This window comes from Enhydra lutris, unplaced genomic scaffold, assembly GCF_002288905.1.
Source record: "Enhydra lutris kenyoni isolate GAN:26980312 unplaced genomic scaffold, ASM228890v2 scaffoldscaffold13, whole genome shotgun sequence".
Lineage (NCBI taxonomy): Eukaryota > Metazoa > Chordata > Mammalia > Carnivora > Mustelidae > Enhydra > Enhydra lutris.
In genome coordinates this window covers 34267823-34285895 of record NW_019154097.1, presented here as the reverse complement: position 1 = coordinate 34285895, position 18073 = coordinate 34267823, and the positions used below count along the sequence as shown (strand labels likewise).

The following is an 18073-nucleotide window of genomic DNA, read 5'->3' as shown; positions in this document are numbered from 1 at the left end:
CAGTATTTACAAAACACCACTTATGGCCGAAGCCCTAAAAGTGAAAAATACTCAGTTCCAGAAAATACCGCCACTAGTCAGTCCTGACCAAACAGGAATACAGAAACCTCTCTTTCTACCGTGGGAAAGCCAGAGATCTGGGCACTCTGGGACAAACGCCCCATCTATTCTGTACCTCCTGTGCCAAAGTGCTCCAGCCAGCATCTGGGAACAGGGTAGGAGTGTGAGAGACTCAGCACTCAATTTCTTCCTCCAGACACTCTCCCAGAAGGAGCAGCAAGGTCTGTTTCTTGAAGACAGGACGGCAAAGCAAAAGGAGAAAGGCAAGGAGGGGGTGCCAAAGTAGAGTTAAAAGGCCAAACCAGACACAAGCAATGAAGATTTAATTACGTTTTCAAAACCACCTTATTCTTTCTTTTCTTTTTGCTAAAGTAATCTCTACAACCTACGTGGGACTTGAACTCACAACCCTGAGATCAAGACTTGCGTGTTCCACCAACTCAGCCAGCCAGGTGCCCCCCTACTATTTCTATTAGCACTGACATAGCAGTAATATTTGTCTGTTTCCCCAAGGATTTCAGATTGCAAACACTTGACCTTGGAGCCGACTGTGCTTAAGAGCTTCATCTACTACCACTCTATTCTTATCACAACACTACAAGGCAGGTGTTGTTATGCCCATTTTATAAATGAGGATACAGAGGCTCAGAGTGTGCTTAAAATCATATTGTTAGTAGGTGACAAAGCCAGTATTCTAACTCAGGTGTGTTTAAACCCCAAACATGTGGTTTTGGCCACCTCATACCTTTTACAACCAAATAGAGAGTATATCTTTTGTTCATTTTAAAATTTTTTATTGTAGAAAATTTCAAACCATCAACTCATCGTCCACTTTGATCCTCTCTACTCCTCCCCACCCCGATCTCTTCTAAATGGGATCTCATTCTAAATCAACTCAAATCCCAGATGTTCTGTCATTTCATCTGTTAATATTTCAGTGTATATCTGATAAGAGCTTCTTAAAAAAACATAACCATAATCACATGGTATGTTCTTAACCACAATAAACTGCTTATCAAGTTATTTAAGCAAGATTGTTCATCCATGAGAAGTCAAGTTTACAGGAACATAAAATACAGGACTGATCCCAGGTACATATTTATACAGTGGGTCGTAAAAACTTGTAGTTTTTCCTGGCTTTCCTAGTAGACTTAGATTATCTGAAACCAGTGGAAACACAATTACAATCTCAAAAATACTAACCCAAACAAGGAAATAAGTTATCAGTTTGATGAATAATAAATAAATAAAATCTTTAAAAAAATTTTTTTAAAAAGGCAAAAAAAAAAATTTATCAAAATTCTAAACCAGAAAGTTTATCCAAAAAATATTTTTTAAATGTGCAGTTTCAGGTCATAATTATGGACATGCATTTTTTTTCTCTTCTTCCTGTTTTCTGTTTGCAAGCCACTTTATTTTTACCACCACAAATACGTTCTTAGCATCTAAGCGTATACATACACTCAGAAGTAAATTCTTCACAAAATAAGTTTTCCTAAAATATCTGACTTATAGAGAAAATCTGAAATTAAAAGGTAATAAACATGCTGAGATCTTGAACTTCACCAACAGTCAACTTAAAACGAGAGGTCATCTTTCTATCAGGTTAGTAGAAGTTACTAAGACTTACAGTGTGGGGTGTCGTGAAGTATGTGGGTAAATGAACACTGAACATTCTTATACGCTACTCGTGGAAGTGTGAACTGATGGAACCTTGTAGTTACAGGCTGTTTGGTACCTTCTATTTAAAGTCATCCCATGCCTAGGAATCTACACCACAGAAATAGGAGAGCTGACACACCAAGATATATCTACAAGGATACTCAGAGCAGCTCTAGTTAGAACTAAAATCAAGATCAATTATGAGTCCTCCTTACAACGATATATTATTGTAGTGGTCTAAAAAAAGGATGTAGGCTCATATATACCAACATTTTAAAAATGTCTGCAAGAGAGGGGTGCCTGCGGCGCCTGGGTGGCTCAGTGGTTTAAGCGTCTGCCTTCAGCTCAGGTCATGATCCCAGGGTCCTGCGACCCACCAAGCCCTGCTTTGGGCTCCCTGCTCAGCCCAGAGCCTGCTTCTCCCTTTCCCTCTGCCCCTCCCACCACCAGCTCCTACTCACTCTCTCCCACTGGTACACACGTGCGCTCTAATAAATAAATACAACCCTTAAAATAAATAAGTAAATAAATAAATAAAGAGAGAGGGGGACCTGGCTGGCTCAGTTGGTAGAGCAGATAACACTTAATCTCAGGGTGGTGAATTTAAGCCCCATATTGTGCAGGGAGCCTACTTAAAAAAAAAAAAAAAAAAAAAGCTAAGCTAATAAATGAAAAAGACAAGGACACTCATTCAACAAGTATTTACTGAGTACCCACAGGCACTGCTCTTAAGTTTTTTTGAACGCAGCACTAAGATGGGAAAAAAAGCCCGCCCTGTTGAGCTTATACGCTAGTGCAGAGAGCAGGTGAGAACATGGAGTAAAGGCCGTGGTCTATCCGCCTGTGAGGAGTTCTGCAGACAAAAAGTGCACGGGAGGGAGAGGAGGAGAGCGGGACGGTGGGCCTCTAGGGCACTTAGAGGCAGGTGGTCCTGGAAAGCTTCACAGGGGAGGCACCTCCAGGCAGAGACAGGAGGGCAGTGTGGGCACGGCAGCGCGAACGGTGTTCCAGGCCACTGCACCGGCCCGGAGCTCGGCAGACGGAGGACGACAACAGGAGGCCAGCGTGGCTGCTCTTTGGCTTAAAAGTCACTGAAGAGCTCTGCACAAAACCTGATCTTAGATTTTATACAGTGTGATTACTCCAAAAAAAAGACAAGAAAAAAGAAAAACCTCTAAGTGGGGAATGCGCCTATGAAGATCATTAATGTTCTGTGGAAAAATGACATAGAACCCAACTGAGGGGACAGGAGCGGAAAGGTCTCTTCAACATGCTCCTGGCCCTCTTGTATTAGTCAAGCTTCTGGATCAGCAAAACGTAAAAAGTCACCTGTCACACACTAAATACTATGTTGCTGTTCCAGATGATTTATGAAAGGCGACTGTAGGGGCACCCTGGGTGGCTCAGTGGGTTAAGCCCCTGCCTTCAGCTCAAGTCATGATCTCGGGGTCCTGGGACTGAGTCCCACAAGCCCCTCGAAAACCCTGCATCGGGCTCTCTGCTCAGCAGGGAGCCTGCTTCCCCCCCGCCCCGCCCCGCCTGCCTCTCTGCCTACTTGTGATTGCTCTATGTCAAATAAATAAAATCTTTAAAAAAAAAAAAAAAAAAAGGTGATTGTAACTCATGGTGTTCTAATTTATACGGACCCAACCAAAACACTTTTTGTTTTCTATAAACTATGCCTCTGAAAATGAAGTATTATATTCACAAAACCATTTTTATTTGACTTCTGAGAGTGAGTTGTAGGATAGTTTTTACAATCAAACCTAACTTTTAGAAATTGTAAATGTCGGGGTGCCTGCCTGGCTCAGTCCACAGAGCACGCAACTCTCGATCTTGGCGTCCTGAGTTTGAGCCCCACGTTGGTGTGGGGATTACTAAAAAAAAAACCAACCAAACAAAAAACTTAAAAAAAATCTATGTTAGTTAGAAAGGTATCAGCAGAGTCACAACATATAGTCTTACTCTTTGGCGTCATCCGTAACAAGACTGTTGTCGGGCACCTGGGTGGCTCAGTCCATTAAGACCCTGCCTTCAGCTCTGGGTCCTGGGACTGAGCCCCGTGTCCAGCTCCCTGCTCAGAGGGGAGTCTGCTTTTCCCTCTCCCTCTCCCTCTGCTCTCTCCCCAACTGTGCTCTCTCCTTCTCTGAAAAAAATAAATAAATAAATAAACTAAAAAAATAAACTAAAAAAAAAAAAACAGAGCCCCATATCAGGCTTCCTGCTCAACAGTGAGTCTGCTTCTCTCTCTCTCTTCCTCTGCTCATTCTCTCAAATAAATGAAATCTTTTTTAAAAATCTTAAAAAAACAAACAAACAAGATCGGTTGTGTATTACTGAGCACTCACAAGCCCACTATCCAGGTTCAGAGAATTCCTATTTTTACAAACATGCCAACAATACCTTCTCCACCAGTAAGTGCTCACTGGAGAAAAACTGGGACACAGAGAGGCATTCCTCCCCTCATCTAACACACACCTGCTGAACCCCACCATGTGCCGGGCACTGTGCACCAAAGGACAGCCAGACAAGCCAGCTCTTGGCCTCAGGAGGCTTGCCATCCTCCCAGCTATATAAAAGTAAAAGTAACAACAAATAGGCATTTACCCACTCTCCAGACTTATTAAATGTCTTTAATATAGTTGCTTTGGATCCACAGGAAGGGAAGGGTAGGAAAGAGGGAAGGAATGAAACATCAGTGACAAAGAGAAGCACCTTTGTACCTCTGTCTAACCCTGATCTCCTCCCATACCCCTCCCCATGCTCATGGACTGGATGGGTGTGTTCTTACTTTTCCTTTTAAAATACTTTTACTAATATGGTGAGTGCTGTGAAGTGTGTAAGCCTGACGATTCACAGACCTGTACCCCTGGGGCAAATAATACATATATGTTAATAAGAGTAATAAAAAAAGAAAAAAAAAAGAAAAAAATAAGTAAAATACTTTTAATAGACCAATCCATATCCATAAATACCACATAGTTTCATTGTGTGTTTTAAAAATTTGGCTATACTGTGTCATAATGTATAAATACTTCTACAACTTGCATTTCCAGACATGGTGCTTTTTGAGGAAATCTCTGTGTTGATACACTTAACACGCTCCAGTTCCTCATTTTACCTGCTTATAGTCCAACACACGTACATCACAATACAGGCAGTTCCAATCTACAAGGGTTCGACCTACAATGTTTTGGCCTTACAACGGCACAAAAGTGATAAGCATTCAGTAGAAACCATACTTCAAATTTTAAACTCGGCTCTCTTCCCAGGCTGGAGGTGTGTGTGATCCTGCTGGGCAGTGGCAGCGAGCTGCTGCTCAGGCAACCCTGCGATCACAATGAAAACCAACCCCACACTGACAACCACTCTGCTTGTCACTTTCAGTAGAGTATCCAATACACTACACGAGATATTCCGCACTTTATTATAAACGGGCCACGTGTAAGGTGATTTTGCCCAGATGCAGGTGACTGTTAAGCGCTCTAAGAGTTTAAAGCAGGCCAGGCTAAGCTCTGATGTTCGGTAGGTTAGGTGTATTAAATGCATTTTCAACTTCTGACATTTTCAACTTACAGTGGGTTTATCAGGACTCAAAGGTGAGTCAAGGAAGATCTGTACATCCACTTCCCCATCCGTGTACATTCAGGTAATTTCCAATCTTTAGCCATCACAATGCTGTTATGAACATCACCGTACACATTTTCTTACGCATATTTGCGTGGGGACTGAGACTATATACACCTAGATGTCAAAATCCTGGGACACGGAGTGCGCATACTTTCAGCTTACTAGAAATCGCCAAACAATCTCCAAAGCATATGAGTTTCCTTATATCCTCACTGAAATCTGGTGTTTCAGGTTCGCCCAGTCTCAGGAGAAACCGTGCTGATGCTGGTCTAGCTGCTGCTACTTCAGGAGTCTGAGCACCTTATCTGTTTAGTAGGCATTTGGGTTTTTCTTCAGCAAAATGCCTTTTTTAGAGCCTCTACCACTTTCCTTTTGGATTTTTAATGTTCTTTATACATTCTGTCTCCTAAGCTTTGACTTTGATGTTGCAGGTGTCTTCCCCCAGTCTTTCACCTTTATCTTTAATTGTGTAGTATCTTCTACCCTACTTTTTTTTTTCCAATTTTGAAGGACAAAACCTATCAATCTTTATTCCTGATGGTATTTTTATTTTTATTTTTTTAATTTAATTTATTTGACAGACAGAAATCGCAAGTAGGCAGAGAGGCAGGCAAAGTGGGGTGGGGGTAGGAAGCAGGCTCCCTGCTGAGCAGAGGGCCCGATGGAGGGCTCCATCCCAGGACCCTGAGATCATGACCTGAGCCGAAGGCAGGGGCTTTAACCCACTGAGCCAACCAGGTACCCCAGTATTTTTTTTTTTTTAAGATTTATTTATTTGATAGACAGAGATCACAATTAGGCAGAGAGGCAGGCAGAGAGAGGAGGAAGCAGGCTCCCTGCTAAGCAGAGAGGCAGATGTGGGGCTCGATCCCAGGATCCCGGGATCATGACCCAAGCCGAAGGTAGAGGCTTTAACTCACTTAGCCACGGAGGCACCTCATTTCCTGATAGTATTTTTAAAATCTTTCTTTCTTTTTTAGAAACATCCTTCTCTACTCAAGGTCATAAAATAGTAATGATACATTATTCTAAAAGTTTAAGGGTCGCTTTCATGTTTTGATCTTTAATCTACCAGGAATATATTTTTGTGTAAGGTAGTTCTCTATTTCATTTTTTTCTCCCCTTATGGAAAGCCACTGGTCCTAAGACTATTTCAGAGCAATCTGTCCTAACTTCCACTGCTCTGTGGCGCCACCTCTATTATGCATCAAGATCTCATTAAGAGGTAATGCTTCCTACTCTGTCCGATTGATCTGTCTGATTCTCGCTACAGTATCATATGGCTTTATGATCTGAAACCAAGTAAGGCAAGACCTCTCTTCTGTTTAGATGTGTGTTGGCTATTTCAGGACTTTTGGTGACCAAAAGGAGAACCAGGGGGCTTCTCGGGTGCTAGTGACATCCTGTTTCTTGACCTGTGTTCAGTCGTAAGAAAATTCACCAAGCAGCCCACTTATGGACTGAGAAACTGGATGACTGGCAGTGAGATGAGAGAGGAGGCCAGCTCACAGAGAGACGGGCTGCCCTGCTTAGACTGTGAGCTCCCTCCTAAGGGGAAGAGGGTGCCCCTAATGGGCAGAAAAGGGCAGTGACATAACTGGATTTAGTGTTTAGACAGGTCACTCCAGCTACAGAACAAATACAAAGTGGACTAACGCTGGGACACCAGCTAGAAGGAGACCACATTGGCCCACGAAGTAGAAGGATGGCCTGGACCTCACATCCACGGAATTCAGTGAGGAGAAGTCATGGAAAGATTTTAGGCTTGAGAAAATGAGTGGCTGGTGGTCCCAGTTACCAATGGAAGACCATCTGGAGGGTAGACAGGATGGGGGTGACGGAGTGGAAGGACAAATGGGTTTCCAACATGTAGAGACGCTTACAAGACAACTGGACGGAAGTGGGGAGATGGGGCGCATGGATGGCTCAGTCGTTAAGCATCTGCCTTTGGCTCAGGTCATGATTCCAGGGTCCTGGGATCGAGCCCTCCATCGGGCTCCCTACTTGCCGGGAAACCTGCTTTTCCCTCACCCACTCCCCCTGCTTCTGTTCCCTCTCTCACTGTCTCTCTCTCTCTGTCAAATAAATAAATAAATAAAATCTTTAAAAAAAAAAAAAAAAAGTGGGGAGATGGATTTAGCTATCCAGAGCTTCAGGAGAAAGATCTGACCTGAACATGAAATAGGAAAAAACACTCATAATCCCTAAAGACAATTACTATTTTGGTATTTTCTTCTTTTCTCCTCATCTTATTAATAGTTGTTTTGCACGGATAATCCTGTTCTTCTAAAAATGAGAATATAGGGATGCCTGGGTGGCTCAGATGGTTAAGTGTCTGCCTTCAGCTGAGATCATGAACCCAAGGTCCTAGGATGGAGTCCCACATCGGGCTCCTTGCTCGATGGGGAGCCTGCTTCTCCCTCTGCCTGCCGCACCCCCTGCTTGTCCTGCTTACTCTCACTCTCTCTGACAAATAAATAAATAAAATCCTTTTAAAAAATTAAATAAAAATAAATAAAATTGAAAATACAAAAAAATGCTTCTACCTTAACTTTGTCAACAATTTCACATTAAATTGCTTTCAAATATAAAGCAAGTGGAGGAAAGAGACTTCAATCTAATTGTTCTCATCAACTGAACTTAAGAGAACAAACACAGCAACACTTCACTGAGCCAGCCGAAGGTCACCTACCTGGCTTCATTTTAAACAGATCACCACCTGGCAGTCCACAGATGGCACAGCCTGTAAATGTGTCAGAATTGGCCAACATGTTTGTTTGTTTTTTAATCTCAAGTAGTTGCTAGCTAGTATCACCTAAACGCCGGAATTTCTAACTTTTCTTGAGGGAACAAAAAGAGAACCACAAGATTCAGCATGTCTCAGCCACATTCCAATGCAGCAAAAGCGGAGAAGCAGCAGCTCTGCAGGTCACGCTCCCTGGGGTCTCCCGGCGCCGGCACACACGGCTTCTACTTAGCTCCAACAGCATCCACGCCTGCGACCTCTGATGAAAACCAGTATCAGATCTCAAAGGTACGCAAAAATGTCTTTTAGCAAAAGGCACGCATGATCAGTTTCCCTACAACGGAGAGAAACAAGGGTACTACCATCTACCATTCGCTGCCTGCCCACTACTGATGAGAGGAGACGCTCCCCCAGGGAGCTTAATATGCAAACTCTTGGCTCATTGTTTTCAGACAGCAACTCACAAAAGGAATGAGGTCAAATAGACTCAATAAAGCAAAATTCTGACAGCTAACCTAACTGAAAAAAATACAAAACACAGAAGTCTGGGGTCCTGGCCATCAGGGCTCTCCTGAGTGACAGTCACTGAGGGCTGCTTGCCTGGCACAAGTTTTGGTAAGATGGAAGGAGCCCTGATCCTGGGCTCAAATTCTGTCACCTCCACTTACATAACCCGAGTTCTGTTTCCCTAACTCATAAAGCAGGGACGAAGACATTTATCTCAACAGGCTGCTACAAGGAGTCAGAGAATAAAAACATCCAACATCAGCACAGTCTCTAGGTTATACGGGATGCTTTAATACCAAGTAGCTATGACCACCACTTGAAACAGATTCTATAGGACACCTCGTTTCCAAGTGAGCCTAGAACATGTGAGTGGACCAGTGGTCTCAACCTTCCCGTGCACATAGCAGTCTCACATACTACACTTCTGGAAGCACACTTAAGAGGGACGAAAGATTTAAAACAACACTGAATGTACCAACAGCATCTGGCTCAGTGTCACACGTGCCCAGCTCTCCTCCTGTCTCACTCCATGCTGCCTTGGATGAGCTGTCGGCTGCCCTGACCAAGCTCTCTTCCATGCTCCCAAGGCCCAGGTATTGGGTCTGACCTCGCACAGCTGCAAGAGCATGCTGTATCCTTTCCTTTCCTTTTCTCAGAGAGAGAGAAGAGAAAATCTTAAGCAGGTTCCATTGCCCAGCACTGAGCGCGACACAGGGCTTGATCTCACAACCCTGAGATCATGACCTGAGCCCAAATCAAGAGTTGGATGCTTAAACGACTGAGCCACCCAGGCGCCCCTGTATCCCCTTCTAGACCAACAATACTCTGGGCAATACTCTGGGCAGACAAGGCTAACCACATTATTTTACATAATGACCACAGTTTTGGAGGCTGCCCAGGAAGGGTCTGAGGTTTACTAGGATGGACCAGCGAATAGTCCATGGCCCTGAGATGAGGCACAGCATGGGTAAGGAAGATCCTCTCTCAATTTCCCAAAACTTTTCAGATACTTTTGGGGGTGGGGGGGGGCATCACAAAGCAGTTTGTGCAACAGGGCTACGGCCACTGATTTAAGGAAGTTCCGCCATGTAAGGCTGGTGGGATCGGGGGCAGTGGGGTCTGCGTACTCATGCAGAAAGGGATCTGCTCTATCCACTTACAATCATCGCCGCATCACACCGCTACAGATGTCTCTAAAGGCTCTAAGGAAAAACCTTCCCTGTGTCCTCTGAGCTTCTGGTGGCTGCGGGCAACCCGTGGATCTGCTTTGCGTGCAGATGCCTCACCCCGGTCTCTGCTTCTGCCTTCACATGGCCTTCTTCCTTCCTGGGTGCGTCTCTTCTTGTAAGGACACCAGTCATTTTGCAAGGAGGGCCCATCCCAATCCAGTATGACCTAATCTTCGCTACTTACTTCTGCAAACAGCCTATTTCCAAATACGGCACATTCTGAGGTTCTGGGTAGATAATAATTTTGGAGGGACGCTAGTCAATGCAGTAGATACCGATACAGAAATATCCATCTTCCTAATCATTCACACTGAAGTATTTAAGTCTTAATTACCCGGCCCACATATGTCTTCTCCTTCAACTAAAGAGGTGAAGGAAAAGAGAACCCACTAGCTGGTCCAGACAAGATTTTTTGACTCCAAGTGTTTTTCTACTAGTTAAAAAAGTAGTAAACTACATATGAGGGAGACAAAAAAAGAAGAAACAAAAATGTCTAACAGCAGCAGGGGAAGGCGCAGGGGCAATAAAAGTCGGGGGAAAAAAGACGAAACGATCAGTAGACTTTTCCAGGGCTACTATATTAAAAACTCTAGCAATCAGATATTTGATTCCTCTGCACTAGTATCTTCAGAAGAAAGCAAACTAGCACGTATGCCACCAAGAGTCGTCAGTTTTAAAAGGGCCTGTTATGTGCTCATACACACATGCTGAAGACCGGATGCTTGATACACAGTAGTACTTAGAAGAAATCAGGGGCGCCTGGGTGGCTTGGTCAGTTAAACATCTGCCTTCAGCTCAGGTCATGATCCCAGAACCCTGGGATTGAGCCCTGGGTTGGGCGCCCTGCTCAGTGGGGAGTCTGCTTCTCCCTCTGCCCCTCCCCCTGCTCATGTGCACGTGTGTGCGCTCTCTCTCTTGCTCGCTCACTTTCTCTTTCTCTCTCAAATAAATAAATAAAATCTTAAAAAAAAGAGAGAGAGAGAGAGAGATGAAACCCTGAAAGGTCCGTGTAAGGAACCATTTAAAGCAAACACTGAGGTCAGGAGTCTCTAGCTCAAATGGCAGGTACTGGTGTTAAAATAACCTTCAAAGTGCTGTAGACTATGCCACCTGGGTGCTTAAAAGAAGGTAGGAAAAGGTATGAAAAATGACGAAGACCCAGATCAACCCATATGTTCCCATTATCCACGCCCGAACGAAAGGGAAACCTGCTGTGTTTTGGCCACACCAACTGCCTACAGAGCAGCATGTGCTCAAGCCAAACAATGCTTCACTCCATTGGTTTAATAAGAGGAAAAGGAGTAATTCAGCTATGCTAATGGGTAATTACACAGGAGCTGCCCCTCACGTCCCGCAAAATATGCCAGTTCGATAATTATATCCCCAAACTTAATCCTTCCACCATGAATGTGAGTAGGAGGGTGGGAACATACGTTTGCAATCTGAGCACAGATACCCATCCTGCTCCTTTGCTCCCTTCCCAACCATGAAGCCACATTCACAGTATTACCTGGTCGTCCTCCTACAGCCTGATAGGTGGTAGAAGCAGCATCTCCCTTCATAACCTCTGCCAGCAACCTAGATGCCACCCCCTCCTTCCCCACTACATCTGTCCATCATTTACCTTCTAAATAGCTAGTGGTCAGGGCACTCAGCTGGCTCAGTTGATAGAGCATCTGACTCTTAATCTCGGGGTTGAGTTTGAGCCTCATGTTGGGGGCAGAAATTACTTAAGAATAAAATCTTTAAAAATTTTATCCTTAAAATTAAGAATAAGATCTTAAATTTAAAATAAATCTTAAAAAAAAAAAGAAAAAAAAAGCTAGTTGTCTGTACCCTCTTCTCCCTCCTCTGCACAATGCCCTACTTTAGGCCCTAATCTTGTACCTAGACCCCGTGTATCCTTATCGCTTGCTTCCAGTCCTGCCCTCCTGATCAACCGTCCACAGAAACCTACCTAAAATGTCAACTCAGAGGCGCCTGGGTGGCTTAGCTGGTTGAATATCTGACTCTTGATTTCAGCTCAGGTCATGATCTCGGGGTCATGAGACTGAGCCCCACGCTGGGCTCTGTACTGGGCATGGAACCTGCTTGGGATTCTCTCTCTCCCTCTCCCCGTGCCCTGCCCCTGCCCCCTGCTCACACATACTCTCTCTCAAAACAATATAAAATATAGGAAAGAAAAGAAAATGTAAACACAATCACTCCCAACCTAAAAAAACTTCAATGGCTCCCTGAATGCTACAGACAGGATTCAAATGCCTTCACATACCTCTTCACTCCTTATCCACCAACACCATGACAGTGGACTATTTCTTGCCACCATGCTCATGAGGCTGCCCACTCTGACTGGACTATCTCTTTCCATATGCTTCTCTCAGCTAATTCCTCTTCCTAGCATGTAAAGTCTTGAGATTCCACTCAGATGCTACCTCTTACAGAAAATCTTCCCTGTCTTACACTCTTAGAAAATGTTCAAGATTCTGCCTCCCCCCACCCCACCCCCACCCATTTCAGGGCATGACTATTAAAAACACAATGCTGTAACAAAGCTACTTGTTTCTGGGGCACAAAGCACATATCTGACAAAAACATAGTATCTAGAATATATAAAGAGCTGTCAAAACTCAACAATAAAAAAATCCAATTAGAAAACAGGCAAAAGAGGGGTGCCTGGTTGGCTGAGTTGTTAGAGCACGTGACTCTTGAGCTCGGGGCGGTGAGTTCTAGCTCCATGTTGGGCAGAGAGTTTACTGAGAAAACAAACAACAACAAAACCCAAAACACAACTACCTGTTTCTGTGCCTGTCTCATTTTTGCATTTCTAGTGCCCCCCACATAGTAGGTATTTAATAAATGCGGAATTAATGAATTACTATTTGGTTGGTTCTACTACTCAGTGCTATGTTTCACATAAATGTACCTAAGCCTTGTAACTACCCCGTGAGAGAACAAGCATCATTCCTACTTTACAGATGAGGAAACTGAGGGTCGGAGTAGCAAGCGAACACCAATCTCTCGTGCCTTCTCTTCCACACAGTCTAACCCTACCCCACTCCCTCACCCTAGCACATTCTTACTCACTCTCCAGATCTCCGCTTTAATGTCCCTTCTCCACGGAACTGTTCCGTTATGCCAAAAACCAAGGCATGTTTCTCCTCGCACAAAGTAAAATCCACACATCTCAGCACGACCTCCAGGCTCAGGTGTACCTCCTCTGCCTGCCGCTCCCCATGCTTGTGCTCTCTCTTTCCCTCTCTCTGACAAATAAAATCTTAAAAAAAAAAAAAAAAAGAAGGAAGTCTATACTATACTCAGGATATAGAGGACCACATCTGTTTGCTTTGCTGGTCTGAAACCTCCATGCCTGGATGGCCTGTGGGATCATGACTAACACAAGCGGTCTATGCTTCCTGAGCATATGAGTGCCTAAGGAGTAACACTTGTTTGCACCTTGATACTTTTGTCTCCTGTGCCATATTTGAGAAATATAACAAGATCTACTACAATACAGACATATAACTTAATCAAGACGGTCCTATATTTTGACACCGGACAGTATAATTACAGATCAAATGCCTAACTGCTACGGTCTGAATGTTTGTGTTGCCCCAAAATCCATGTGTTGAAATCCTAGTCCCCAAAGATAATGGTATTAGGAGGTAGGGGTCTCTGGGAGGAATTCATGTCATGAGGGCTGAGCGTTCATGAATGGAATTAGTGTCCTGTAAAAGAAACCCCACAGAGATCCCTCATCCCTTCCACCATTCAGGTGCAGCAAGTAGACAGCATTATGAGCCAGGAAGAGGGCCCGCAACAAAGCAAGAATCCCATCTTGGAATCCCCAGCCTCCAGAAGTCTAAAAAATAAATTTATGTTGTTTATAAGCTACCCAATCTGCGGTATTGTTACAGCAGCCTGGAAAGACTAAAGACTAATGAACACAGAAGTGTAAGCCCTGGACATCAACATGACAGAAAGACAGACAATCAGACACTACGTCTCCCAATGCAAGAACACAGCACTAACTACGAAGTGGTCTTGCCAAAAGAATCAATCCCGAACATGATCAAGCCTCTAGTCCAATTAACAGTTAAAGGATAGAAGAATACATTAAACTAGAAAACACATGTCCACGCAAAGACACACATGTGAATGTCTGTAGCAGCATTATTCACGATAGCCAAGAAACGGAAAAAAAAAAAAAAAACCCAAATATTATCATGTGGTGAATCAAGAAGAAAAAAATGCGGTCTCTCCACACAATGGAATAGTATTCAGCCACAAAAAAGGAATGGGTTACTCATACCTAGTACACATGGATGAACCTCAAAAGTTTAAGTAAAAGCTACAGACACAAAAGACGCCATATTGTGTGATTCCATTTATATGAAATATCCAGAAAGGGCAAATCTATAGAGTCAGAAAGGAGATTAGAGGTTGCCTGGGGCTGGGGGTGGGAATGGGAATGAACTACAAATCAGCACAAGGGATCTTTTGGTGGGGATAAAAACATTCTGCGGCTGGACTGTGGTGACAGTTGCACAACTCAACAAATTTACTGAACTGTACACTTAAAACGGGTGAATTTCATGAAATGTAAACTGTACCTCAATAAGGTATTTTATAAAACGGAGCCTAGAGAAAGAGAAGGAATCTGGGGCACCTGGGTGGCTTAGTCAGTTCAATGTCTGACTCTTGATCTCAGGGTCGTGAGTTCAAGCTCCGTGTGAAGACAATCTAATGCTGCTGTTTTGAGGGGCTCCTTTCAGGTGACTTCTGTTTCCTTGGGGAAGAAGTCAGAATATTTACTTTAACAGAAAAGAAACCACTACAGTGTTATTATGGAACGACCACCGTTATACTTATGAAATATGTACACGGATGAAAAACATTAAGTAATTTAGCACAACAGGAAGAAAACAATTACCAGAATTATACCAATTCAGTGTGTTTCTACCACTGAGGCCAATATATGTTTTTATCTCTACCAATACTGTCAGTATGTACCCGGTGATGCTGACCACCTGACATTTTAATTCTAGAAATATAGAAAGAGCACTGGATTGGGAGCCAAGAGACATGGCCCAGTGTGTCCTATTACTAGCTTTGTCTCTAATTTATAACCTATCTGAATTCAGTTACTCTACATAATTTAAGGATCCTAACCTATAAAATGAAAGCATTCTGAAAATCAGGAGTTCTTAAGTTGGAGTCATAAGCCTTGCCACGGGGTAAACTTCAGTAGAATTAAAAAGTCCCAGAAATTCCCCAAGAATGTTTTGTCTACATTTCTACCTGCACTTCTCTGGGGAGAGGTTCTATAGATTTCAACAGATTCTCAAAAGGAGTCAAGACTCACCTATCTCCCTGCACTTAAGAACCATTTTAATCAGGATAATTTTTACTTACAAACAACAAAAGCTGAGAACCAAAAGTTGGTGCATGGGTCTGGCCAGGCCTTTTAATCTGCATTCTATATTCTTTAAATTCTACCTTCACAAAATACAATGCTCCATGGTTTGTTAAAGTGATGTGTTTAGTAAGACGAACCTTCTATAATCCTACAACTTCTTAGAAAATTATACATTTTGAAAAACACGTACAAGGCTTTGGGTCATAACAACTTTTCTACTCCCCAAATATATTAACCTGCTGAACCGCCTGGAGGCACGTTTTAGCCTTAGATGGCTGTTAGCTGTGAGTTACAAAGTAAGATCCAAAGGATCATTCCAGGCCCATCATAGATCTCTTCCCTAGACAGACAACGACATGAGTGAGGGAGAAGAGGGCAGGCTCTCTAATTAGAAACACATTTTTAATGTTGGTTTTAAATTCTCGGTCGTGTATTTCCAGCAAGATTTGAAATTCCTCCTGGAGATTCCCGCTTTCATCAGTCCAGACGGCGCCCTAAGCCGCACCGGGAAACTGAGGCTAAGGTTTCGCATACCTTCAAGGGGCACAAGAGGATGAAAAGTGGACACCGCCGACAAGCGAAGTCGGGGATAAAAGTTAGAAGTGCAAAGGGAGGGGGAAGAGCTGGTCGCTACCAGCTAGGAACCTAGGGAAGCCAGCAGGGACTGCAAGCGCAGCTTCCGCAATCTCGGGGATTAACGCCGCAGTTCAGCCCCTTCCCCTCTGAGGCTCAGCTCGAATCTTCCTGCCCCTTCCAGACGGCCCGAGGACCCCCGCCATTCCCACAGTTCCCAAAAGAGCCCTCTCAGAGAAAGGCCACGCCGGGGGAAAAAAGGGGTGAGGGCGATCGCTCAGAGACCCCCCCCCCACCGTGGGCCAAAGCTGCCCCCAGCCCAGGAGAGAGGCCTCGGCCTCCGCCCCTCGCCCGGCCCTGGCCGGCCCTGGCCGGCCTCACCTTGAGCGCCAGGTGGTGGACGCGGCCCAGGCCGGGCTGAGCCAGCAACTGCAGCAGCCCCAGCAGGGGGAGCAGCCGGACGCCGGCGACCAGCGGAGGACAGCGGGAGCCCGAGGGGCCGACTGGCGCCGGGACGGCCATGTTGTTCCAGCATCACCAGCCGCTTCCTCTCCCGCCTACTTCCGGGGGCAAAGGGCGGCGACTCCCGGAAGGGCCTGGAATAGGAGGTCGGCGGCGGGCAGTGCGGTTCCTGAGGGGCTGTTTCCTGGGGAGTGAGGCCGGGGAAGTGGCCGAGGGGCCGAAAGTGGCTACCTTGGGGCCATTCAGTTTGGCCTCCGCTGTGAGGACTTTCGGTTTAGCCGGAAGGGGTGGAGCCCTCCCCGCGGTGGTGGTAGTGGGGAGATGTTTGAGAAATTTGTGGTGGTTGCCGTGGCAACAGTGGCCGAGCAGGACGCTCCTCCCCCTCTCGCCTTGCGGGGCCTCTAGTCCGCCGGGCAGAGTTTTGCAAGCGACCTTGGGCCTGCGAGACCGCGACCGCAGGGGGATCCGCGTTCTCTGCGGGTGGGAAGTCTGACTCCGTGGCGACAGCACCGTGCGCGGCCGATGAGCGGACTGGCTTCAGGAGCGGCGCTGAGTCCGTGGAAATTACCGAGTTCCCGGCGTGTCCTAGGTCCCTCGGTTTTGTTGGGGCACCTCACACTAAAATTTCAGACGAAATGGTTGTGGTAATACGATTTACTGAGCCCTTATCGGGTACCTAGGCCCTTTGTGTGCATTACTGAATTTGATCCTTGGAGCAATCTGGGGAGGTAGGGGGTAGGTGTGATCGTTATCCCCACTTTACAGGTAAGCAAACTGAGGCTCTGAGACGTTAAGTCGTTTGTTCCAGGTTGACAATCAAAAGGAAGCCTTTAAATGCTGCGTTATATTACCTCGAGAGTCTGAGTCTCCACGTCTTTCTCTGAATACTGTGTGGAAACTTTATGTGCTTCTAATCTGTGGGCTTTATAGGGAGGTCTTTATAGGGAGGTCTTCAGTAGCGAAGGCAGCCCTTGGGTCCCTTCTACCACCGTTTTGTCAAGAAGTTACAGAACATGCTTATGAAAATTGCCAATAGACTAGCCAGGTTTCGTTTTTAAATTCTGTTTTAGCTTGTCGTAGAAGCGATGCATGCTCCTTGTGTGAAATCAATCAAGTAAAAAAGGAGAACGTAAAAACCACGAGTGTGTTTTATGACGGAATGCCATTCTTGAAGTTTTAATTGGAACTAGGAAATGAAATGAACATATTTTAATATTTAATATATTTTAATGGCCCTAACGGGCTGCACTCAGGTTGGAAAAAAAAAAAAATCAGTTGGGAAAATACAGAATAGGGAAAGGAAGAATGAGGGAGTCAGGGAACTAGATTTTTTTTTTTTTAGCTGTGTGCAATTTTGGTGAAATCATGAATCTGAATTCCTCCCTTGAATAAAACACTGGTACAGATTCTGTCACACCCTCTGTAAGGATGAAAGTAGGGCACTAAGGTGGAACCAGGAAGACAGAGGCACTGTTTACTAGTTGGGGAAGCATATCTCTTCTTTCTCCAACCTCTGATCTTTGGCTGTCTGTTACATACATACTAATCTTACATCTCTGAACAGAATTTTTATCTGATCTTACTACGCCATTTTACAGACAAAGAAACAGAATGAGAAACCATTACTTTAAGAATTCAAGATGATAGCAGTTAAATTTAGTTATCAAGTGATCGAATTTCCAACTATTCTGCTCAGTACTTTATATATACATTATCTCATTTAATGTCACAAAAAGCTTATAAGGTATCTATTTTTATTCCCTTTTTTAAAGGATGAGGGTGGGTTAG

The 18073-nt window shown here is 44.5% G+C and overlaps 1 protein-coding gene across 2 annotated transcripts in view; it reads right to left on the bottom strand.

Moving 5' to 3' along the window:
- The window catches only part of LOC111145678 (G protein-coupled receptor 107), a 75378-nt gene extending 59015 nt beyond the window's left edge, over positions 1-16363 (bottom strand). For both annotated transcript variants that reach the window (XM_022500772.1, XM_022500773.1), the window contains exon 1: positions 16205-16363. In XM_022500772.1, coding sequence (XP_022356480.1) covers positions 16205-16345 — 141 coding nt within the window. In that variant the 5' untranslated portion in view covers positions 16346-16363. The remainder of the gene's footprint in view (positions 1-16204) is intronic.
- Positions 16364-18073: the final 1710 nt, after the last annotated feature.